Here is a 25953-nt window from a genome sequence, read left to right as displayed (position 1 = left end):
TAATTTCTAAACAACTAGCAAAATATAAAATGATTATGATGAATCGCCAAGTTGGGCAATTTTTGGGCAAAAACTGAGTCACAAAGCCAAGTCGTTAAAAATCGCCCAGCTTCACTTGGCTCGCAAACTCAACAAAATCATCTGAGTTGCGGCAATTCTAGGATCTATGGTGCAAAAATCGAGAGTTAATATGGCAGCAATTGAACAAAGCACTGGAGGGTATTCAATGAGAGATTTGGTAATAATGCAGATCACATGCAAATTTGTATGAATCAATAGAAACCAAACACATCAAATGTGTCAGTTTCAAAGCACTGGACTACTGCAATTCCATCAGATATCAGAAATTAGACCAGCTGTCATAAAACCATTTCACAACGCTAGACTTCGATAGCAGATATCAAACACAGTGCCTGAGACAGTTAACATCATCCATGGAAAAAGACAATTCGCCCCATCTTCAAATGTCAGAGACAGCAATCTTGAATGTCATATCACAAATATTTCCTATTATGGGAATATTCTCTGCCATAAATTCCCAAACTTCACAAGAAATTTTATTTTGTTACTAAACTGTCATATAACCAATTCACAGCGCTAGACTTTAATAACAGATATCAAACACAATGCCTGAGACAGTTAACATCATCCATGGAACAAGACAATTTGCCCCATCTTGCTTTCTTGAATGTCATATCACAAACATTTCTTATTCTGGGAATATTCTCTGCAACAAATTCCCAAACTTCACAATAAATTTTATATTATTACTAAACTAATTATTATTTCTCTCAGGCATATTATTGACCCCATCGGTCAAATAAAATGATCTGACCCCACTGAGATTTTGCCCCAAGTAACACTATATTAAACTCTAGCAACAAAATAACTAAACCAAGTAATACAATGTTGGCATCAATACCAATTCTGTTTATTTCTCTTTAATCTATCATATCTTTTGCAAGTACCTACAGTTTATACATTATATTCCAGAATGCTTTACAGAGGTTATATCCATCATTTCCATCTCAATCAGAAAACACAATTGCAAATGAGAACCAGACATCACTAACTAAAATATCTCATGCAAAACTGCCAGCTAAGTCTGTGATCCAAGATACATTGATGCAAACAAGAATTTCAGATATTGCAAAATATCCCACTTAAAATTTACAGATCTATATCTATAGATTAAGGATAGAAATTCACGGATATAGGGGCAAAAGTTAACTTCAACAGTAATTTCAACTACTATATGAACCAGTGTAACATGGGAACACGTCTCCCCACCAAAACTGGACTGCACCCGAGACAGGGGGACACCGTCTCAGCGTCTTGAGCGGTGCCAAACAGAGGGCCACCTCCACTGGAGATGGACGAGACGTCTTCGCATCCCCTTTAAGTACGGGGGGCACAACCACATCCCCTAAAGTGCAGGGGGCCACTAGGACATCTCCTGCGGCAACAAGATGGGGGGCATTAAAAAATTAAAAAACAAGGCATTATTTTAATATTTTTTGGAGACACTAATAGTTCCAGCGGCGATGAGTTTCAACTTCCAGCCTTCAAGGGATGATCATTGATCATTCATTCGGCATTTTGATTTGGACTCTTGGAGACTTGTAGTTTTTGTTTGCATTATATACTTATTTTGATATCATGATTCATGGCACATCATACTTATTGTAATCATCTTTACATCATGACTCATATGATCATTGATTACTATTAGATAGTAGATACTCATACTATTGATCTGATTATATTATATATTTAAAATTATATAATTTGACACTCTTTCATTTGCTGATGTCCAATGTTCATTGTTTGTCATTTGATCATGAATCATGATGTTCCAGTTACATAACTTCGATGCAATGTTAAATGTATAAGTTCTTTACATCTTTATATCTTATATATTATATAGTTGTAGTACATGTTTTCATAACTAGCATTTAAGTACCATATGTATAGTATGTATACCCCTGCTCCACCTGCCCCCCCCCCTCATCCCCCACCGTCGTCCCCAAATCAAGGCCCCTCTGTCCGCCCATCTCGAAAACTTGTCCCCTCATCCCACAAGGCGATGTAACTATGATATGAACCTTTGTTGTAGCCTCACACGTAACGAGGCATGTGTGTAGCAAATTGATTGTATTTTGATATCATATGAAATAAAGGTTGATCTGGCATTGTTCTCTCTATTCCTTGTTGCTTTCGGTGTGTTTATTCTTGTTGCACACTTGGACTGATCTCATTGAGGTTCCTCCATCTATGGCTACATGGCATTGAATCCAAAATATTATCATATTGAGATCTTTTCTATGCCAACAAGAGTTACTACATACAAAGATTTGGAAGCAAGCAAAGGGTACAAGGCAATATTTCATAGATTCCTCTCTAATCTTAACCTAAAAAATGTAGTTATGAGTTTATTGGTACTATAAAATTTTCCTTCACTAACCTTGAGAGAAGGGTTACACAATATTTCTTAGATTACTACAATAATTACAAAAACTTAACAAAATTATACATAAATAACATACATACCACAATTTAGTGCTTTTTATGGGGAAAACAATTTTGAGAGAAACCTCCCACACTCCAAAAGCTACCCAATATATTACTCAAAATATCAAGAATCTTCCAAAGCAAGCTTCTCATTAATTAATACCAACTAAAAAATCTAAGGTATTTCAGTCTTACACAACCTCCATCTCGTGAACTTGAAATAAATGAGGTAAAATGCATGAAACTATCAAACAATATTGCAAAACAATGAGCTAAAACCATGCAAGAAAAAGGCACCGAGCTTATCTCCAATCCAAGATATGCTATAATGTGTCAAAGCACATCCCAACACATGTATAACTCATTTATGTGTCCAACAACTTTCTTAGATTTCCAATTTCATTCTAGAAGGCCTAACTTTTGAGCATAATTACTTGTGATCCAAGAGTCTGATTGATAAACTCTTTTATGTGTGTCAAAGAACTCGTGAAGGCACCCAACTTATCCCCAATCTAAGATGCACTATAACGTGTCAAAGCACACACCAACAGCACGCGTAACTCTGTTTTATTGCTCATTTATATGGCCAACACTATCTTATATTTCCAACTTTCGCAGATGTAACTTTTGGAGGCCATAACTTTTGATCCAACAATCTAATTGATAAACTATTTTAGGTGTCAACAAGCTGGTTAGGTTCTCTAACAAGCAATAAATTGCTATCCCAATCATTACCACTTTTAGACCAAAAACTGCCTCTAGTCCTCCAAAATTGATTTTGAAACTTACAAAATGTATGTTAGAACTATAACTTTCGATTCTCATACAATTTGATTGTGCAGATCGCACATTACTCTTAGAGCATATAAAACCATTGTTAAGGCTATTAATGCATTGCCCTTTGAATAGGCATGATCAGCGGTCCTTTTAGGGTGACTCTAAGTTAGCATTAATACATTAACAATAATTTATGTTTTCTGTTAAATTAATCTCCTTTCTAAGCGCCAATTATGAGGAGTCCTTGTGGGCTGACCTAGATAGGGTCACCTTTAAGGGACATCCCCTTTGGTTATTATATATATGTTGAGTATTGTTGTAGTTAAAGGACACACATTAAAAATTACAAGTTTGCTCTTTTAAGCAACTCTGCCTCAAATATTCTTACTGTGATAAATACGTTTTCAAAAAGTCAATTAATATTATCATCTCCTTTCAAGGTCTGACATTAAAGAAGATTAGAATAACAAGTCTAAGAAGGTTTTATCTCAGATCTGATATTTAGAATTTGCAGAATATTACATGGTATCAGAGCTCTAGTAGTCAAACCTAGGCTCTGCAAATTAATTAATCAGACTTTATATATATCTAGCATCATTCTCCTATCTTCAATGGCATACACAATCAGATCCGAGGACAGGTTTGATAGAAAAGAACACTTTGATGCTTGGAAATTCTGAATCATGATGATTATTGAAGAAAATGATGTAGAACAATTTGTTGATTCAGCATCCAATAAACGTACTATGAACCTCATAAAACTATCTAGAGTAAAGGAAATAGAAATGCCATTTAGGTCATATTAGATGGAGTGAAAAATGATATTGTACCCATGCTAACGAAACATCAAACAACATTTGTTATGATGAATGCATTACTAAATGCATATTAGGTCAACAATGCAACTAGAGTTCTCGCATTGAAAAGGCAACTAAATCACAAACAAATAAAGAAGGGAGAATCGATGAATTCTTACTTCCTAAGTGTTGTCAGTCTAAGAGATGAACTTGCAAGTATAGGAGCCATCATTAATGACACGGAACTAACACTAATGGCTACAAATGGATTACCAGATTCATGGGAAACATTCGCACAGGAGTAAGTGCCAGAGACAAACTTCCTAACTTCAACAGACTTAAAGGAGATTGTCTTCAAGAAGAATCCAGAGAACTTAAAAAAGGGGGAAAGTTGAAAACTGGAAATTAAGAACTTCAAGTTCTTAATACAAATTCCTATAAAGGCAAAAAGAAGCACTTCAAGAAGAAAAAGGGTAATCAAACGAATGACAAACCTAAGAAAGATCTATACAAAATAAAATGCTTAAGATGCGAAAATTTTGGACACTATAGACCTAATGGCACAAAGAATTCTAAACAGCAAGTGAGCTGTACAAACATAACTAGGGAAAAAGATAACTATGATCTTGAGAATCATGTATTGTATTCGTCACTATCAAATGAAGTCTCAAGTAAAGCATGGGTGCTTGATAGTGGATCATCTCGACATATTACAGGATACAAAAAAGCACTAGACTCTATATTAGAAAAGGTTAATGGCGAGGTCACCATCAATGATAATTCAGCACATTTTGTCAAAGGAATTGGAAATTGCACCTTCAAACTAAAGTCGAGATATTCTCTTCTTCTCAAAGCAGTACTCTATGTACCAGGAAAAAAAGGAATCTAATATCAATTACAACACTTGAAGATGACGAACATAATGTTGCATTCATGGACGGTAAAGTAATAACCTGGGTTAAGAACTCCTCATTTAAGAAAGCAAAATTGATTGGTCAAAGAAAAGGGTATTTGTATGAATTAAATTCAAAACCTAGTCGACCTATTCAAGCATTAATTCATGAAGCTGCGGATATAAATGAAATATGGCACAGAAGGTTAGGACATAAAAATTTCAAAACTTTATCAACTATGGAGAAGATGGTTACTGGTTTAACTAAACTGAATAAAGATCACTCAAGCAAATGCAAAGGATGCGCTCTGGGTAAGAACATCAAAAGTCAATTTCATGATAACACTAGAAAAACTAACAATGTTTTAGAATTAATCCACTCAAATTTATGTGGACCTATGTTTGTTCCTTCTCTTGGAGGATTTTGGTACTATTTACTTTTTATAGATGACTTCTCTAGGAAAACTTGGATTTACTTCTTAAAATGCAAAAAATCAGAAGAAATCCTAAAGAGATTTAAAGAATTTAAAACCTTAACGGAAAACTTATCAGGACATAAAATTAAAACTCTTAGAACTAAAAGTGGAGGGGAATACACCTCAGATTTGTTTAAAAGGTTTTGTAAAGAAACAGGAGTTAAGAGGGAGTAGACCGTTGCTTACAACTTGCAACAAAACAAGGTAGCAAAAAGGAAGAATAGAACAATTATAGAAGCTGCTAGAGCTATGATATGTGATCAAAATCTAGAATATTATCTATGGGCAGAAGCCTCTTGTACTACTGTCTATATTCAAAACAGAAATCATCACTCCTACCTCAAAGATAAAACTCCTGAAGAAGTCTTTACTAAGGTTAAACCCAATATAAGTCATCTTCGAATTTTTTAGTGCCTAATATATAACCATGTTCCAAAAAAAAGAGAACTAAGTTAGAACCCTCCGAGAGGAAAGGTATTTTTGTAGGGTATAGTGAAACATCAAAAGCATATAGGGTTTTCATACCTGGTCAAAAATATATTTAACTTTGTAGGGATGTAAATTTTGAAGAAGATCTAGCATTGAAAAGAGCCCCGAGTTCTGAAGAACCCTCTCCTTTACCTAGTTTCGAAAGAAATACTAAATTTGAGTCTTAGAGGGAGAACATTGAAGAAATTGAAAATGAAATTCAAAATCTTAATCGTAAAGAAACTCAAAATTCTAAGAAAACACCACTTTGGGTCATTCAGAAAATAGAGGAAGCACAAGACTTTGTTGCACCATCCGAAAAAATCAGAGAAAGCAAGAGACCCAAATGATTTTCTAGTTATACAGCAAACATGAATGATTTGTCTAAATCAGAACCAACCAATGTTTCAGATGCTATTAAACATACAACTTCAAAATGTGCTATGACGGAAGAATACCAATCCATTATGAAGAATGATTTTTGGGAAATTGTCCCTAAACCTAAAGGAAAATTTGTTGTCCCTTCTAGGTGGATATTTAAAATAAAGCATGCTGCTGACTGTAGCATTGATAAATATACAGCCAGATTTGTAACCAGGGGATTCTCTCAGAAAGAAGGGATTGATTATGAAGAAACCTTTGCTCCTGTTGCCAAATGCACCTCTGTAAGAACAGTCATAGCTATTGCAGCATCGAAGGGATGTAAAGTACATCAGATGGATGTAAAAACAACATTCCTAAATGGAAAGATTACAACCTGAAGGATTTGAAACTCATGATCCTAACGTTTTTGTTTGCAGGCTCAAGAAAGCTCTCTATGGGCTTAAACAAGCTCCAGGGGCTTGGTATGAAAGAATTGATAAGTATCTCATGGGCTTAGGATTCTTCAAAAATGAAGCCGATCGATATCTATATTATAAAAGGGATAACGATGATATGGTAATTTTGATAATGTATGTCGATGATTTACTAATATCAAGCGATGATCATCTCATAGATCAATGCAAGAAAGATCTAATTAGAGAATTTGAGATGAAAGACTTGGGACTCCATTACTTCCTAGGACTAGAAGTACAGCAGAACTCTTACAGCATTATACTTAATCAAGGGAAGTATACATTATATATTTTGAAGAGATTTGGAATGCGGAACTGCAAGTCTATGTCTTCTCCAATGGAGACTAATTTACATAAACGTAAAGAAGCAGCAGCAAAATCACCTTCCATAGATTCTACTCTCTACAAACAGATGATTGCGTCCCTTATGTACTTGGTAAATACAGACCTGATATATGCTATGTTGTTAATGCCTTAAGTCAATTTATGTGCGAGCCAAAGGAGATTCACCTAGTCGCAGTAGAACACATTATGAGATACTTACATTGCACTCTTAACCTTGGGCTCAAATATGAGAAAGTTGACTTGGATCTACATGGATTCACTGACTCAGATTGGGGTGGAAGTGTTAACGATAGAAAAAGTACTTCAGGATGTTGTTTCAGTTTAGGATCAGCAATGATATATCTTGGATATGCAGAAAACAATCTTCAGTAGCACAAAATTCTGCAAAAGCCAAATACATTGCAGCAACAATGGCCTCTCAGGAATTAGTTTGGCTTAGAAAATTACTTATGCGATTATTTGGTCAAGTCATGAATCCTATGATTATTCATTGTGATAATTAGAGTTCCATAAAGCTTTCGATGAATCCAATTTTCCATGACAGGTCCAAGCATATCGAAATTTCTTACCATTATGTAAGAGATATGGTAGATAGGAATACTGTAAAATTAAAATACATTTTCACTACATATCAGATGGCAGAAATTCTCATCAAACCTCTCTCTAGAGTGAAGATAGATCACTTCAATAAAAGACATGGTATGGTTGAATTGTAATTCATTTGTAATCTTTAAATTATTAATAAAATTATTTTATTGTCAGGCTATTGACTGTTATAGGCTCCACCATTTGTATTCATTATTTTAGAAGTGACGATCTCTGAGATATTGAACACTTGCATGAATGACATTATGAGAGATGATGATCTCTTAGAGAATGTGCTAAACAATAGAGTTCTACTGTAAGATTTAGATGAGTTCAAGATCACATTGTGAAGTGGACATTGCTATATTTATAAATCACAATTTGAATAAAGGAAGAATTTTATTCTCCAGAGTTTATCCTGTGTTCTAGTAGATCTTAAACTCAGGATCATGTTGTGAAATAGGAATAGTGGTACCTATGAGTCACTACTTGGATAAATGAAGAATTTAATTATTCTTCGGGTTTATCCTGTATATTGTATTCTTTGCAATACTGTTATCACTAGTATCAGTGATATGTAATATCACAAGTTTAGTAATATGACATTGTATCATGTGTTCAATAGCACCACATGCTAAGAAGAAGATTCAGATAGATATAGAGTATCATTCTATGCTTATTCATCGTAATTGTTGATGCTAGATATGTTATCTCACAGTATGATTATCAAGTTACAAGGAAGAGTTAAAACTATAACTTTTGATTCTCATACAGTCTAATTGTGCAGATTACACATTCCTCTTAGAGCATATAAAACCATTGTTAAGGCTACTAATATATTTCCCTTTGAATAGGCATGATCGGTCGTCCTTTTAGGGTGACTCTAAGTTTAGCATTAAAACATTAACAATTAGTTATGTTTGTTGTTAAATTAATCTCCTTCTAGGCGTCGATTATGAGTCATTGTGGACCGACCTAGATAGGGTCATGTCCCTTTAAGGAACATGCCCTTTGGTTATTATATATATGGAGGGTATTGTTGTAGTTAAAGGACACACATTAAAAATTACAAGTCTGCTCCTTTAAGCAACTCTGCCTCAAATCAATTCTTGCTGTGATAAATACATTTTCAGAAAGTCAATTAATATTATCATCTCCTTTCAAGGTCTGACATTAAAGAAGATCAGAACAGCAAGTCTAAGAAGGTTTTATATCAAATCTGATATTCAAAATTTGCAGAATATTTACAATGTAAGCTTTAATATCTTCACAAGTAGACATAATCTCGCAACGGAAAAAAAATATAATATTTAATTATTTTTAATTAATTGAGAAATTAATTAAATAAAAGAATTAAATCTACAGATAGACTTAAAGTTCTTATTTTGGCGTAATCATATTTATTTAATTTAATAATATATATTTAGGAGTTCCATTTTTATAATAAACTCTAAATATTAATATTATTTAAGTTGTTAAAAAAATTATCAAAAACGTCTCGAGAATTAAAGAGAGAAAGAAATTAATTTAATTAAGATTATTTTAATTAAAATTGCAAAAGTTGTGCATGAAAATTAAAATATAGTACAATAATAAAGGAAAAGGGTTTCGCGTGATTGCAAAATTGAAGCCCTTTTGGAAAAAAACTCTTTATTAGGAATTTAGAGTTCATTTCTCCAGACCGAGATTTCGAAGAGCCAATTTCCAAGAAGAGGGTTTTTTGAAAGAAAAGGAAAATTCTTGCGTGTTTTGTGCGTTCGTTTTTTAGCATCCGATCTAGGGAGGTTTATGTGAGTTTTACATAGTAATTCTTGCATTTAAAATATCTTTCTCCATGTCTGATTGAAATTGTTTCAGATTATATTTAGGTTGAAACCCTTGTGTACAAATTTGATTGTTCTTCATTTTCAGAAACCTTTGTAAGCAATTTGATTATCTGAAACCTTTGTTGTGACTCTATTATTTTTGGTTTCTAAATCGTTTGTAAACAAATGCAAATTGAAACCCTAATTCGATGAAATTTTGGGAATTCGTATTTAGTTGGTTGAATTCGGGATGGGGTTTGAAAGGAAGACTAGTTTTAAATTATTATTTTTTATTGTTTGAAATTCTTTACCATATCAGATCTATGGTGAAATTTTGATAAAAAATATATATTATATAAAGATTACCATAGTAAATAAATTGTTGTGGTAATATTTATATTAATATGGTAATTGTATTATGGTTTTTACTGTGCCTTGTTTGAAAAAGTACATCTTATAAAATATAAAATATGATATTTAGAAAAGGGTGGGGGGGGGGGGGGGGGGGGTTCTTTTTGTTGTTTGGTTGTATTTTAAAAAAAAAATTAAAAATTAAAAAATTGCTTGAGAGATGGAGGCAACCACCTCCCCCTTTCCTCCTTCCTTCTTCACTGCGTTGGCAGCTTGAGCTGCTTCGGTCAACACTTAGGCTGCCGCAAGCAGCCCAAGAGCTGCCGTGGGCAGCCATCCCTTAGTTAGGGCTGTTAAATTTGATTTTTTTTATAAAGTTTTTTTTAAAATATTTTTTTAAATGTTAGAAATTAATTAGTATAATTTATATATTATTATTAATTATTGATTGTAATTAAAGGTTTTTTTTTTTTTTTTTTTATTACTATATTAGTAAATTTAATCATTATTATTGTTAGTGAATAATATATTATATATTATCTTATTAGTAATTTAATAATTTTAATAAATTTTAATAATAGTATCAAATCATGGGGTGTTTTAATTGTTACTATTCGAATAGATAGGTTTTCGATTGGTTTTCTTTAAGGGAACTTTCTATTTGAGAATGGGGGTGTTATTTCTAAAAGTTGGATTCAATTTATACGAAATAGATTTTTATTTCCTTTGAGAATTTAAAAGAAAACTTCATCAATTATGATTACTAATTGAGGAACGAAAATGTAAACCCTAGTTATAATCAAAAACCCTATCAAACTATCATACTTGAAAATGAAAATGAAAACTTGAAAACATATAAGTTAAAATTGAACTTTTGTGTTTTTCCAAAACTTGATGAATTATGAAAGTAACATTGTTTGGCACTTTATGTGATGTGTAGTTTGCTGGTATTGGGGTTTCGGGTTTGACTTAGTTGTATGACCAATCAGGATGTCTACCAGAGGCTTGGGGTTTGTTCTATAATGATGTTACTTATACGATCTTTTATAGCTAACCATTGTGATTTAGTCACATGTCTTCTATGATGAGTTTGATATGTTGGTTGTTATTGCTTTCCAGTTTTCTTGTATAGGACTAAGGTGAATGATGTGACTTTTTTGGTGTAACCTTTGAGTCTTCGATCAGTTATCTTTTGTTGCTTTCCAGTTGCTTGAATAGGACTAATGTGATTATTGTGTTTTATTTTTTGGTGCTTTACAGTTGCTTGTATAGGACTAAGGTGATATTGAGATTGGTCTTTAGGTACTTTCTAGTTCCTTGTAAAGGACTGAGGTGAATTCTATGTTTTATCTATAGGCACTTTCCAATCACTTGTAAAGGGTTGAGGTGAAAATCGCAATTCTTTGAGTTGTACTTTTATGAGCCTAGGGTAGGTAATCTCTGTGTACTAAGAAGTGGCTTGCAATAGAGGCCGGAGCCCAGAGTGGCTGCCTGGGTAACCCATTGTAAGTTGTTTTAATAAGTGATAACATTTCATTAAATGGGTTTTAAAATGAATAAAAAAGAGACTATTTTTTCTCGCCCATGCCTCAACTGCTAATACAGGTTAGGATGGGGGTAGAGAGGATGCTTGGTTGCAACTTTGCTTCGTTGGTATGCCTTGTCTATATGAAAGGATACTGGTGCCACAAAGAGACACTAGGGGGCCGAAATCCAAAGTGGCTACCAAGGTAACCTTAGAGTTGGCTCATGCGATGACACTTGCCCACTTATATAGTAGATTTCCTACATGTCTTTGTTGCCTCTGTGATTAGATGATACTTGTGTCTTGGTACCCTTTGAGATAGTTTGCTTTCAGGTGTTTCCTTAACCTAGATGTTCGTTATGACTTGTGGATTGATTTCTGTATGGGACTTGAGATTATCTCCTCAGCACAGTGAGAGTGGGCCATTTAGGTTCCACGAGGACATGTGGTAGTGCATTTTCTTATACCATTGAGATTCGACAATTGGATGTCGTTGTTGGATGTCTTTGAGCAGTTGTTCCTTTTCTATCTAATCTTATATTTCTATTGGATGGTTATATTCTATTGTACTGTATTTGTTTATCAGAGATCTTATGAGATGATGTATTTTATTTGATGATTTATATTCTTTGAGCTTTTCATACCCTGTGATTTATACAGTGTATGATTATGCATTTTGTTTATGCCAAGTGGCATCCTGTAATTGTATATTATTTAAATGGATTTTGTACTCGTGATTATTCTATGATGTGGAATTATTGTGTATCAGATTTAGTATTAATAAAACTTAATTAAACTTAAATGTGATTCAACATCATAGGACCTTTGGGAGATGTAATTTGTTTATGATGGTTGTATGTATGTGAGTTATTGCTTCTACTAATTTATTATCTTTCAAAAAAAAATGTTTGACAAACTTAGTGAAACTTTAGGTTAATTTCTTTTGGGTTCCGTGGCGAGGCATTACAATTACAGGGTGATGCATATGATGAGGGAAGGGAATGTGGAGGCGGATGCGTTGTCCTAGAGGGGAGTCAGATTGAAGGAAGGAGAGATGGATGAGGTGGGGGAAGACTTTCAAGATATAGCTGGTTACTGATTTAATGGGTAGAGGATAGTCAAGCTATGGTAAAGCCTATTAAGAGATAATACTTTAGTTAAACATATAATTGGTCAGGGGGCCATCTAGTTTAAGATGGCCTTGTGATTAAATCCAAACACAACCATGTTTGGGGAGTGATGAACGCATTTAAGTGTTGGTAGGGGATGATGCCAACATGATGAAGTGGTGCATGTGAATGTACCGAGGCTATCATGGGAAGGATACACCATGCAGAAGGATCTGGAAGCCCTCGGAGAAAAGACTGGCAACCGGTGGAAACCCCATTTGCACTGCAGAAATAGCTTGAAGTATAGCAGAGAATAGGATCTAAAAAAGGAGAGAAATTCTTTTTAAAAACATTTTGTGAACACAGGAGCCTTTCTATGGAGAAATTTCAAGGCGGAGTATGAAAGGCATATTTTGGTATAAGAATGCCAAATTCTTGAAGATCATGGAGTCTTTGCTGGGTACTGAGTTCTTGCAAACCAGCTACTGATACCGAGTGAACATGGACATATCTTCTGTTCTCCTGGCTTGGGATTTGCTATTTGGTAGAAAAGGGGAGACAATGTGGGTGATGAGGGCTGCAATGAAGGCAGAATGGATGGGTGGCATGGTTCCAATACTTGAATACACAGAACCAAGGCTTGGATTTCTGGTGGCTAAGGAAGGGTGGCATCGACTCATTGGCTATGGGGATACAGTTCAACCATTCCTTATATAGAATGACAGAGATAAAGGAGATTTGGATATCAGCAGCTCGGGTTGCATGGAACAGGCTGAAGGATTATGTTAGGAAGAAGGAAGCAGAGGAGGCAGAGCGAACTCAGAAGCAGGCAATGAAAAAAAGGACAGCAAGGATCGCCATGAGTTGCTCAGTACATGCCATGGCAAGAAGGGAGGCACAAGGCCAAGGGCAGGATGAGTAAGGTGAAGGACCAGGGCCCCGTGGAAAGGGATTTTGAGTAAGATCTTGTCAATTTAGTATGTTTGTATGACTGTACATTAGTTGTCCAAATTTCTTGCTTTGGACTTTTTTGAGTGTTTGTCTATGCTGGTAATAGTGTACTAGCTTAGCACAGGTGCCATGGCTGTACAGTTTTTTTCTGTAGGGGTAGAAGTAGTAGATGAGATATGTGCTGTAATCAACTGAAATTTTTTGCAGATATGGATGTGACTAAACTTACTAGCAATAAGTATCAACAGTATGTTACCTTCCTTTTTGAAAACGATAGATGAAGAACAAGCCTCTGACAGAAGAAATTTAGAGTTCGGAAATAAGTAGCTTCACCAAGCTCGGAAGACAAACAGCAGATCACTCTTTCTTCAAAAAGAAAAAAGATGAAGAGAAAGCTTCTTTTAAGTCTTTAAGACAGCATCTAAAAGAAGGATTCTGGAGCCCAGAGAGTTTCCGGCTTATAAGTTATCCCAAAGTGAGTCATCTTGTCAAATTGACTAGATAAAAAGTGCCATCCTACTCCAGAAGGCTTCCTATGACACTTCTTTCATTGAAGATAGAGATAAGGAGAGTGATGGAAAAAAATGGGAAAAGGAGCCATATCAATTATCAAAGTATCTGTTAGGTCATAACCTTGGATACCAATTCAGGCTTCCTGCCTGCAGAAGCGGAATCAGAGGCAGGTTCGGGAGAGGAGGTTGGAAACTGGTTGGAAGCGACCTCCAGCCAGCCGGAGGTGGGAGGAAGTGGCTTTGAGCCAGCCTCCATGTGCATCCAGGTACCTCCAGCAGCCTCCACAGACCCAGACAGATGAAAAGCCTGTCTTTTAATTATTGCCACTTAAAACACTTTATTACCACATGGGGAAATACATTTTTCAACCTATTTTTTGCTCCTAAACTCTAAAACAGCCCTAAAAGAGCTGACAAGATTTTTTGCAAATCCCCATTATTTGGATCTGGATTGATGAACATTGAATGATGAACTATATTTTGATTTTATAATTGTTATGATTTGTTAATTTGCATTGGAATCATGAACATAGACGTATATGATATGATTTATAATCTTATTGAATATTTGACTTTCAATGTGAATGTCTTGGTGAAGTTAATAAGTATCATACTATCAAATGCTTTAATTTCGTATATTTGTTTCATTTATTTGCATATACAAAGTATATATATATATAGACAGACACACACATGCCCATCCACACCCCCCAAAAAAAATTCACACACCTGTGCACCCGCTTTCTGCATCTGCATCCAAATCAGTAACTAAGGTCATAACCCATGTGGTACCAGCAGTGTTAGCACCAAAAAAAATGAAAAATGGCATATGAATTCTAATGCAAAAGCAACTAATAAAATCACTATTAAGAACCAAATCTCAGTAAATTTCATAGATATCTTATAGATGTCCTGCAAAACTTGCCATTCCTGAATTTGAATCATGGAAGATGATGCTTGAAATACAGATCTTCACTAGTAAACCCATTTAATTCTTGTGAATGACCCAAGCACCAGAATGCCCTTTATGTATATTAGAAATACCTACAGTTTGGTCACAGGCAGAGTCTATGCCCTCAGCTTTTCTTTGATCCTGCATTGCAACCATGTCAAATGTCCCCAAAAACCCAAGCACCAGAATGCTCTCTATGAATATTAGAAATTCCTACAGTTTGGTCATAGGCAGAGTCTATGCCCTCAGCTTTTCTTGCATCCTGCATTGCAACCATGTCAAATGTCCCCAAATATATATATATATATGACACCATTATGTGAAGTCAGCAGAAGAATCCCATTCAAACTGCCTTGACAAAGAATAACCAGGAAACTAACTAATCCCACTTGAAACTGCCTTAACAAGGAATCACCAGTTAACTAACATTGTATTTCCATAAGGGCCGGAAAACATAAAGTGACCAAATAAGAGGGAGTGAGCAGAAAAATCCCATCCAGACTGCCTTGGCAAAGAAGCACCAGGTAACTAATTAATCCCACTTGAAGCCATCTTAACAAAGAATCACCAGGTAACTAACACAGAACCTCCATGAGGACAGGAAATCATACACTGACCAAATAAAAGGAGACATTGTTTGGTTTAAGATTATAGCGTCTCAATGTTAACCACAAACACATAACTAGTCAAATAACTAAAGTTTCAGATTTGTACCACTGCATCAAAGAATCACATGGAGCCACTGCATATTATGTTTTGACTAGTAAATATTTGTCGTTAAGATTCTTTTCCATAAATGACAAGTCAGACAAACAATCAGAAATATTCAAGTTGATGAATTCCTTTCAATCCTTGGCTATGCTTCTCTGATGCATGTGCTCTGTTTTGTGCTTAAGCAATGTCACTGATTTACTCAAGTCTCAAACCTAAATCTTGGGCACTAATTTTGTTTACCTAAACAATTGCATTCTGTGCTCTTCTTTTTGTTGTTGTTTGTTGCATTAATTGGTTTTAGGGAATATATAACACAAAATTTAGTTAGAAATCAACCTTTCCATTTATGATTTTACTCAAATACAAGAAAAATGTTCATATGTTGTTGATGGTTTAAAATGCTTAATATACAGGGAAGATCTTTTAGGGCATTCCCTTTTATTCTGGAAAGAACAAGATGCTATTGATCAAAATGTTACCATTTCATACCATCCAATAATAAATACAGTAAGAATACATGGAACATATCCCCACAAAAAAAATGTCCTCACTTCTTCAACACCAGACATGAAGAACAATCTTTTAGTAAATATTGACATTAAGTCTCATCTCCTTTAAAAACTAAACCCAATCTCAACTGCTTCTCAACTTCCCCAAACAGCACACTGCTCCATTGACCTTGAAACAGTGAAACATGGTGACTTGCACCCCTCCCAAAGCCTCGTAGTAGCCGTCCCTGAGATGTCCCCATACCGGTTACTTGGAGTACTCAAGTACCCCCACGCTGCAACCAGGATGGATGCTTAAATCTCTAATTGAATTTTGACTTTTGAATGTGACATGTACCATGCTACTATGTTAAATGTTCAATGGTTCTAATTAGTGTTGTGATTTTGCTATGTTCAAGTATTTCATTTTGGTATATCATACTGAAACATCACTTCATAACTAGCATTTCCAGTTCTACATGCATAGGATACAACACCCCTATGCCCTGCCACTGTCCCCCCACCGTCCCAAAATTGAGGCCCTTTGTCCCCCCATCCCAGAAACTCATCCCATCATCCTGACATACCCCAGCACTGGTGTTGCACTGCCTTGAAATAATTGGCCTATCAATAATGAAGCAATAACATGGTTCATTAAAACATCATAAACAATACATCTAAATTGCATAAGGTTATATCTCCCCTACCTTCTGCAGCCACCCTTGAAACCTATTATCTCTCCAAAAGACTCAATCAAGTAGGCAACTGAATGCTTTACTAAACCAGTTCAGTGGATGCTCTCAGAATATATTGACATGTCATAATAACCTCAGCACAACCTAATCACAGATCTAACAATGATGATAAGTCAACACATAAAATGCTTTAATCATCTACAGCTAACATGCATAAAATCTGAGCACAGTCAGATACACACACCCCAGGGAGGGGCATCACATGTACCCAGCAACTCTGAATCCAAGAAATTAAGAGGCATCTGCCTTGAAAAATTCTAGTTAAGAACCAAAATGCTCAGTAGTTCTCTATTAAAATTATTAAGCAAATCTATTGAGGATTAGAAATTACCTTTCCTCTTGTGACATTCCAGAATGAATGCAAATAGAAGGAAAATTGCACTCCACAAGCAACTTGTTGAGCTCAGCTGCTCTGCTTACACTCCTGACAAAAATAACAACCTGATTGAAATCCAATGCATCCATCAGATCATTCAGTTTCCGATTCTTTTCAGACTCGCTAAGCTTGATGTAGTGCTGCCAGAACAAGTGATGAAATGACAAAATCAATATTGATCTGAGAGATCTTTTTATAACTTAAAAATATTATATAAATTAAATTATGCATTATATCAATTAAAACCTGCACTAATCCATGCAATGTCAATTTTGCCTCGTCGTCAACATATATCTCCATTGGCTGTAAATGGAAACAAATGCAAGGTATATTCAGGTGATTATTTAATAAAAGTCACCAATGCCAATGCATTCACTTCTTTGGCTCCCAAAACAAATGTTCACCACATCTCTATCCAATTATCCCCTCAATTCTGAATCTAATACTTCATTATAGCAATGAGTTAAAACACGTGTAACGTCAACTTGGACCATTTGCAGCTAGAATATCCTTCATATGTGCAAAGCTAAATGGCAAAATCTGGGAAATCTACCACTTCGCAAGCTCTCAAGTAGAAAAGTTCACTGGCAATGATTATATTAGTTATTATTAGCAGACTGTACAACTATGATCGACCAGTTCATTATTATCAGAATATATTAAGATTATGTGATTAGAGTCGACTGAGATGAATGCTCCAGAGATAATTTGCCAGAACTTATGGTCCAGATAAACCCGCCAATATTTTTTCCACATAAAATGCCTCCAACATTGAATGTCCCAGAAGTTAAAAACCAATTCCAGTTTGATGATGAAACAACATTTGAAGGAATCCCGGCTGTTTACATTTTAGTAAACAGCGGTGGCAAGGAAAGCTAGCTGTGACTCATCAAGCTTGAAGAGAGTAATTGGGACATGGAACATTACATCTTGCATAAATCTCTTGCAGACTGGCCGAATTTCTTTGCTCAGAGTTGCAGAGAACATCATTACTTGTTTGTCATGGGGAGTCATCTTGAAAATCTCCTGTATGTCTCTTCGCATGTCTACACAACATGCACTTTCACAGATATCAGAAGCAAAAATTTCAAATAACTAAGCCAAACAAAACAAGCAATTGGGCAAAACTTGAGAAAAATGCAGAGGAGAACATACCAAGAGATTCTAGCATCTTATCACACTCATCAAGAATAAAATGTCTAACACTTCTAAGATTAAGTTCTCTATCCCTTGCCAATGCCAAAACTCGTCCAGGTGTTCCAACAACAATATGAGGGCATTCATTTTTCAGCAATTCCTTGTGAACTCTCACATGCACACCTCCATAGAATACTGCAACCTTCACATCTGGCAAGTAGGTGCTAAACCTCTCAAATTCATGGCATATCTACATAGTTGGAGTAAACAAGAATCATAAGTAACTGACCAATAAGACATGATTTTGAGGAAAGTCGGTACAAACGTGCAGTTCAAAAGGTAAACTGCCATGACAAACATAGTAGTACTTAATAAAAATCCTTATTAACTACCTGATATGCCAACTCTCGAGTATGGCACAACACAAGGGCAGCAACCTGCCCTGCAACAGGTTCAATTTGCTGAAGGGTTGAAAGTACAAATACAGCAGTCTTCCCCATTCCAGACTTTGCTTGGCAAATAACGTCCATACCAAGGATGGCCTGAGGAATGCACTCATGTTGCACTGAAGCAGAACCAAATGAATCCGGTATGAAGAAAGTCTATTAGGCTTAAATGTTTTGACGATGGTTTGATTGAATTTTCTCTAAGCAAGTCATCTTTATGCTCCAAATGTAGTAGTTTAGAGCAAGTAATTTATTTACCTGCAATACCCCAGCAAAGATTTAAAAACTGGGTTACTTTTGTTAAAATGGGAAAGGGCACAACATATAATATTCAATAAGAATGGTAACATTCCATAATATGCAGGAGGCAAAAACAGAATATTGTATTTAGCTTAAAACTAAAAGTTGCTAGCTTATTACACCATACAGAGACTCTGTTACTCCATTCATGGTTCTTTTTATCTGCATACTAAACAATAAAGGTCAAAAGACGTATATGAGGACCATAGTTGCAAAACTTGCAAGTTGAAACTGCTTGTAAGTATTTCAACACACCAGCTATAGCTCGCCACGCAGTTATTAACAAATAATACACCAATAGTTTGCCAATTAGTTGCAAAAAACTCATTCATCTTTCTCTGTCAAACCCAAAAATAGTTTCCAATTTGATCATTTCAACTGTTTCTAGGGCTCTGCATTCAGCTAGAGTTTGCCAGTGTTAAAAAGGCGGATTTCTGGCAGCGGTATCCTGGATTTTGAGCAGATGATAACATTGAACTTATAATTTGTGTTTTTTTACCTATATTGAAACTCAAACTTGGTGTCATCTCCCCTTTCCAAGCCACTGAGTTTTGTTGTGCCATTAGCTCATTTTTCCTTAGTCCCATGGCCAAACCAGGCTTTCTATAGGGTCTGATCAGTTGTGGGTTAATCAGGGTTGTTTTAATGGATTTCTACACTTACTATTTTTAGTAGGTCAGCAGGCTCAGCATTCTTGATACTTCAGGGTTGGGCTAGGAGCATCTTGTCGAAAACTTTCTTGCAATCTATACACATGCATATCCAAGACCATCTGATTCAGGACTTTAATGCCTGAAGATTTAACTAATTTATTATAAGTGACTTTAATACTTAAAATCATATTGCTAATGTCACTTTATTATCTGTGGCACTTTAATTCCTTAAGTTGGGGGGAAATATTACTTCAAAAGGGAAATAAAGAAACAAAATGGGAATGTGAGGAGTCATATGTTTGTTTTTAAAAAGGGACGAGAGCTTAATTTCCAGCGTATTTGGTTTTGTGACTTGGATTTCACTCTCTCCTGGAGAGTTATTTTTTGAAGTTTCAGCTTTTAGCAAATGAGAGGATAGAAACCCTCAAGCTTGGGCAGTGGACGGAAGCCCATTGTTGGTTGGATTCGTTGCACATGTGTTTCACATTGTATTCCAGGTTCATCTTTTCTGTTATCCAATATTGTTTTAGTTACTGTGTCTATGATTGGATTTCTTGATCGTTTTGTTAAAGAACTTCAATTAAACATTACTTTTGAAAATGTACTTCTACTGGAGATTTACTGCAATAATATTTTGAGATTTATTTCATCTGGCTGTTTGTTGGGGTTTAGCTAGTGAAATCTGAAAAATCATTGCATGAATATATTTTTTAAATTTCTGAGTTTCTATTAAGGGTTTTTGGAAAACATCCAGTTAGGGATATTACAGTGGTATCAAAGCATGGAACCTGCCATCCTGTTGGGTATAGTCAAAGGTTTCATCAGAACTTGGTTACAGATTATATTATTATCAGGGTCAAGAATACAAGAGATTGTGTGTCGTGGGTTAATGTTTGGTCAAGGATCTTTGCAACACTGATAATATTTGGCTGAAGCTTCAAAATGTATTAAAATGTGTAGTGTGGGCAAAATCAAATGAAGTATTGACTCAAATGACCAAAAAACCACCTATTCTAAGGGTAATGTCATCCATAATCATATCTATTCAAACATCTGCCAGCATCATATTAATATATTTTGCATCGGGTTCTCATATTGCTTGGAGCAGTTACTCAACATCTAAGTTGCACATATAGTAAGTAAATTTCCTTCACCGCTGCCGGCATGTGTAAGCCTGGAGGCATGTGAAATCTCTAGTCTTAGTCGAAAATATCAAAGCATTGAATATTCATATTGGCACGGAATTTTATCAAGCCATCTGCAATTATTATTTCAACGTCAGATATTTGCATTGACACTCTAAATCTAAGTCACAAGGTTCGCCAAATTTTCGGCTCCATGTTCAGAATTCGGCGAACCTAAAAAATAAATTCAAAATTCGTAAAAATTCGGATCAAATTCGTCTTAGGTTGCAGGTCATTGTTTCTACTGTAGCTCGCAGGTCATCGTTTCTACTGTAGATCGCAGGTCGTGGGATACAAATCGTTTGTGCAGGTCGTGGGATACAAACCTCAGCTTTCCGTCTGCCTTGCAATGAACAACGATGGAGAATCAAGGCTTTTTGGCGCCGTCCAAAATCATTCCGTCGTGAAACTCAATGGCGTCTGCGCATTTCTTCATTTGCAGTTTGGGCACAAACATTATTTTTTAATGTTAGGAGATTATTTAATTTTAGTTTTGAGGTAATAGTTTTAAATTTTTATTATAGGATGTTTAATGTTTGGAGATTATTCAACTTTAGATTTAGTTTATAGTTATAATTTTTTATTATTGAATTTTTCTTTTAATGTTATTAATTTATTATTGTTATTAACTTTAGATTATTTATTAAATAATAAAACATGTTAATATTATTTGTATTATATAATCATAAATATCATATATTTATAACTAAACATGTCAATACTTATATTTTTTATATTATTTTATCAATTATTAAAATATATAATAATAAAAATAGCATATACTTATAAAAAATTTAAATTTAAATTATATTAGGCGAATTTAATGTCGAATTTTTTTCGATTTTTTGGACTTGTCGAATTTTCTCCGAATTTCATAGTCGTCGAACTCGAACTTGAACTCGAACCTTGTGACTTAGCTCTAAATTAGTAAAGTTTTTTTCTACGAGAGTGGCAAAAATATTGCTCGACGTTAACATTTTTGGAGCAAACATTACAGATTGCATTAATTTTGTGGCATTAATATTGCTGGTGACAGTAACCTTAAGTGGACTTTATCAAATTTTATCGGGCTGCAATTACATCTGTGGTTTAATATTTCCAGCTCATATTGCAAAGTGGCGGGGCCCTTTAAGTTTTAATTCAAATTGCCAGCAAGGAAATATTTAACTCAAACTAAACACGGTTGGCCAAGAATATTCTCATATGTACCTTGACAAGTTAGTGCTAAGTTCTTGGTGATAATGGTATTTGGAGGATTAATGTTTAAAACAAATATTTGATATCGTGGGTTTCCATAAAGTGTCAAGATTAATATTTGTGGCAATTTCAAAGGTGCCAATTAATATATAGTTTGCCTATAACCACTGCAGTATAAAGTGATACAGATTGATAGCAAGTGGGGATGTGAACAGGTTGGGAGTGGTGATAGCCATATCTGAAGCCACACAGGAAGGAAGCATTACAAAATATTAAGACTCTGCCATATTCTTTGAGCCTGCTGTTACAGACCAAATCTGTTATGTTTTGCTTTGGCATTTACCACCCAACAACCATTGCCATGTGTCTGGAACATGCAAGAATCAAAACTATAGTGGCATGAATATTGATACTATGAATTTTTGGTCTACCAGTGCCGCGGATAAAACAGAAAGCCACCAATCATCATGGATACCAAATGAACAATACTCTTCATTTCATTATTCCGGTTGTGAACATGTTTTTGTGCAGTTATAGCAACAGTTTGTATTTCCTCTGACATGCAATCTGGAACCATATCGATATTCTGGAACAGTGTGTATTTCCTCTGATGTGCATATGTAATATGTATTAGTGGAAGTTCAAAAATTTTAAGCAAAGGAAGTTGAACATGAACTTTTCTGACTGTGATCAGAATAGGAGGAGATGAACTGTTTTGTGTTGTTCAAAACAAGATTCCAGATTATCACCTGCAGCTACAGCAACATTTAGAAACTATTTACAAGTCAACCTGCGAAGAGGGAAGATTGTGAACAACAAGGTGATTGCTGGAATTGTTGTTAATATTATATTATTTATCAGACGTTTGTTGGGCAAGCAATCAGGGCTCTCATTTGGCAAAGCAACTCACAAATTTGCAGACTTCTGGAATCTTGAAAAGGTTTAAAAGTGCTGGAATATAACAAACAAACAAGAGCTACAGCAGACCGGTTTCCTTCTTATGCACTTTACATTCATGATGAGTGCAATATAAGCAAACTGCTTGAAAAAGTTACTGCGAAGAGTAAAGCGCCAAAAACAATAGAGTTTAATTTCCTCAGTAACGAGAGTCTGAACATTGCAAACAAAAACACAAGTGGGTTGAACAGTCTGAGGAGGCTTTGCGGTTTTTAGCTGCTGCCATCAGTTAGTGGCATAGAATGTGCAACTTTGACAACATAGAAGTTAGTGGCATAGAATGTGCAACTTTGACAACGTAGAAATAAGTACAGGACGCAGAAGAGACTTCTGTAACTAATATCAATCAAGAAAGCAAATTCATTGACACACAAAGGCTGGGCAATATACCAATTCAGAGATTGTCTCAGTTAGGCTGTAAGTTTCTTATGAATGAATACATACTTAGCAAATTCAAGTTGGCATGACTATTGAAGGCAAATCTGAAACTGTTCACCGAATTGTTCTCTTACAAACTGTTTGTCATAATATCCAACTTGACATCTATTTGACAAAGTTCTGTGAGATAAAACACAGAAAAGAGCAGTACAAGTGTAGCAAATTTTAGTTATAAGAAAGATATACGGTCTGGAAAAAATCAAAAAAGACCTTGTTATATTAAGATATCATTTAGCCCAGAATTTTGAACCCGATGCAAAAACTGAAATGCCCAGCATTTATGACGAGTACAACAAACTTCCTCCACATGTCCAGAAAGATTTAACCTTCATTGATTATGTGGACTTTCATCCAAAGCTAGAGAACACGAATAATGTGGCAGAGAAAGAATACCACAAGCTAGCTCATGAACCTCTCGCACAAGGAGCTTGCAAAGAGTTGCGCGAGGAGTTTTCAACAGACAATAATCAACTAACAGATGGTCTTGGGAAAGAAGAGCAGGCAAATACCACTAATTTAGAGCCTTCTCATGATCGTATAGAAGATGTTAAATATGGGAGAGGTCTATTGATTGGTACTATGAAGGTAGAGGTTTCTTGCCTTGCTGCCTACACTAGTGTTTTTTATGGACACATTGATAACGCATTGGAGAAGACTATCCAATCAGCCAATGATGAGAACTCAACATCTTTTGTGAGTGCTGATCCTGATTTTGACTCAAACTTAAGGGTCTCCACATATAGTATGGATTCTTCATCTTTTGTGAGTGCTGATGCTGATTTTGACTCAAACTTAAGGGTCTCCATATATAGTATGGATTCTTCTTGTGATCAATTTATTTGTAAACACGGTGTTGTCCCAAATTCTTTTTCACAGCTGGGTATGAAAGATGACATTGATGATGTGGATTTGTATAATGAAATGCTTTCTCCCACCTCTTGTGCATTTGACTTATCTCATACACCTGCTAGTTCACCTTGTTTGAAGAGCCAAATGAAAGTGAGTGAAAATAAAATGGCTGCAACTCTATCACATTTTGATGAAATATATAAGATGGTTGAAAAATATTTTTTGAAGGAACAATTAGAGAGAAGACAAAACGGACTCAAAGAGGAGTTCCACATTTGCGTGTGATTAAGGAAGGGATCGTAACAATGAAATTAGACTACTATATCTTCTTTAAAATTGTGATCATCTTCTCAATCTCACAGAGATCTAATCTGAGGCATTAAGAAAGAAGGGGAAAAAGTGGTAAATATTCTTTCTTGAAAGCTCACAAACACAAAGGGCATCCTAGAGGCTGCCCTAGCGACATTTCATGAGGCAGAAATTCAAATTGTTGAGCTTAATCAGGAATTAAATTTGGCACACTCTGCCTTGGCTGAACATTCAGATGTAGGAGTTGAGGAGGTTGACAATGATGATAGCAAGAGGGTTGATTAGCATGGACATGTTTCATCCACATTTAGTGGGCACATAGTATTGTGCGATGAGTCATCGACTGAGGTTGAGGTTGAGGTTGAGGTTAGACATTATGACCATACAGTGAGGAGTGCCCATCACTTTTCATTTGAAGATGAAACTAGAGGCTGCAAGTATCTTAATCAAGTAATTATGGGAGATCATTTACAGGGGCTCCCATCAACTTTCCATTATAGTGATATGTATCCAAGAGGATTGGATAATCTCATGCAAATACAAGGTTACAATGTGATTATTGCATTAGTTGTCATCACCTGGGTTACCTGTTGAGTTAGCACATCTTGCAAAGGTTGGATGTAGTTGTGAGGTTGCAGATTCCTTCGGTGATTTGTATCTCTTTGTGACGGATGGATGTGAGAGCAATTAGTTTAGGGACTTGAATATAGCCAAATTTAGCAGTATAGCTTCGATGGGTTCCATTGATGGACTTCACTACTTCTAGGATGGTGAAGTGGAGGTCAAATATGGGCCCAAGAGTCTAGTGATCACCTTGGGCCTATTTTGATTATTATGGATTGCTTGAGCGTGCGAGGCTTGGATAGTGGGTATGGCATATATACTTGCATAGTTGATGGAGGTATGACAAGTTGGCTTTTTGAGTTTCTCTCTATAGAGATGTTCACTCTCCATGTAGTGTTAGATTGCCCCACCATTTCCATCATGGTAGCCTGGTGATTGCGTCAGTTAGGCACAAACTATAATCTCCATTGGAGCAGCTATTAAAGAGCTAGATTGCAATATAAGGGACATCACACAGGTTTGCACTTGGGATCCATGTGGGGCATTCACTTAATGGTTATGAATTAGGGAGTTGGGAGGAATGATTTGTTGCATTCCATTTTTCATGAAGATTGGCATATAGTTGAGCTCCTACCACCTCATGGTATTACAGGTGTGTATAGTTGCAGTTGGAGTAATGAGCTCAGTTGGATAG

General features: G+C 35.4%; 1 protein-coding gene across 1 annotated transcript in view; it reads right to left on the bottom strand.

The window, feature by feature from the left end:
• LOC149529143 (DEAD-box ATP-dependent RNA helicase 15-like) overlaps positions 1-25953 on the bottom strand; it is a 51768-nt gene that overhangs the window by 4941 nt on the left and 20874 nt on the right. Inside the window, exons 4-8 of the mRNA XM_089811047.1 lie at positions 18755-18927; positions 18381-18612; positions 18153-18271; positions 17472-17528; positions 17181-17365 (exon numbers count right to left, since the gene is read on the bottom strand). Of these exons, the coding sequence (XP_089667173.1) occupies positions 17181-17365; positions 17472-17528; positions 18153-18271; positions 18381-18612; positions 18755-18927 (766 nt within the window). The remainder of the gene's footprint in view (positions 1-17180; positions 17366-17471; positions 17529-18152; positions 18272-18380; positions 18613-18754; positions 18928-25953) is intronic.

Source organism: Cupressus sempervirens, chromosome 11 (assembly GCF_028749045.1).
Source record: "Cupressus sempervirens isolate cs-2001-9-10 chromosome 11, ASM2874904v1, whole genome shotgun sequence".
Classification (NCBI taxonomy): Eukaryota; Viridiplantae; Streptophyta; class Pinopsida; order Cupressales; family Cupressaceae; genus Cupressus; species Cupressus sempervirens.
The sequence above is the reverse complement of the archived record's forward strand: the minus strand, read 5'-3'. Positions and strand labels throughout refer to the sequence as shown.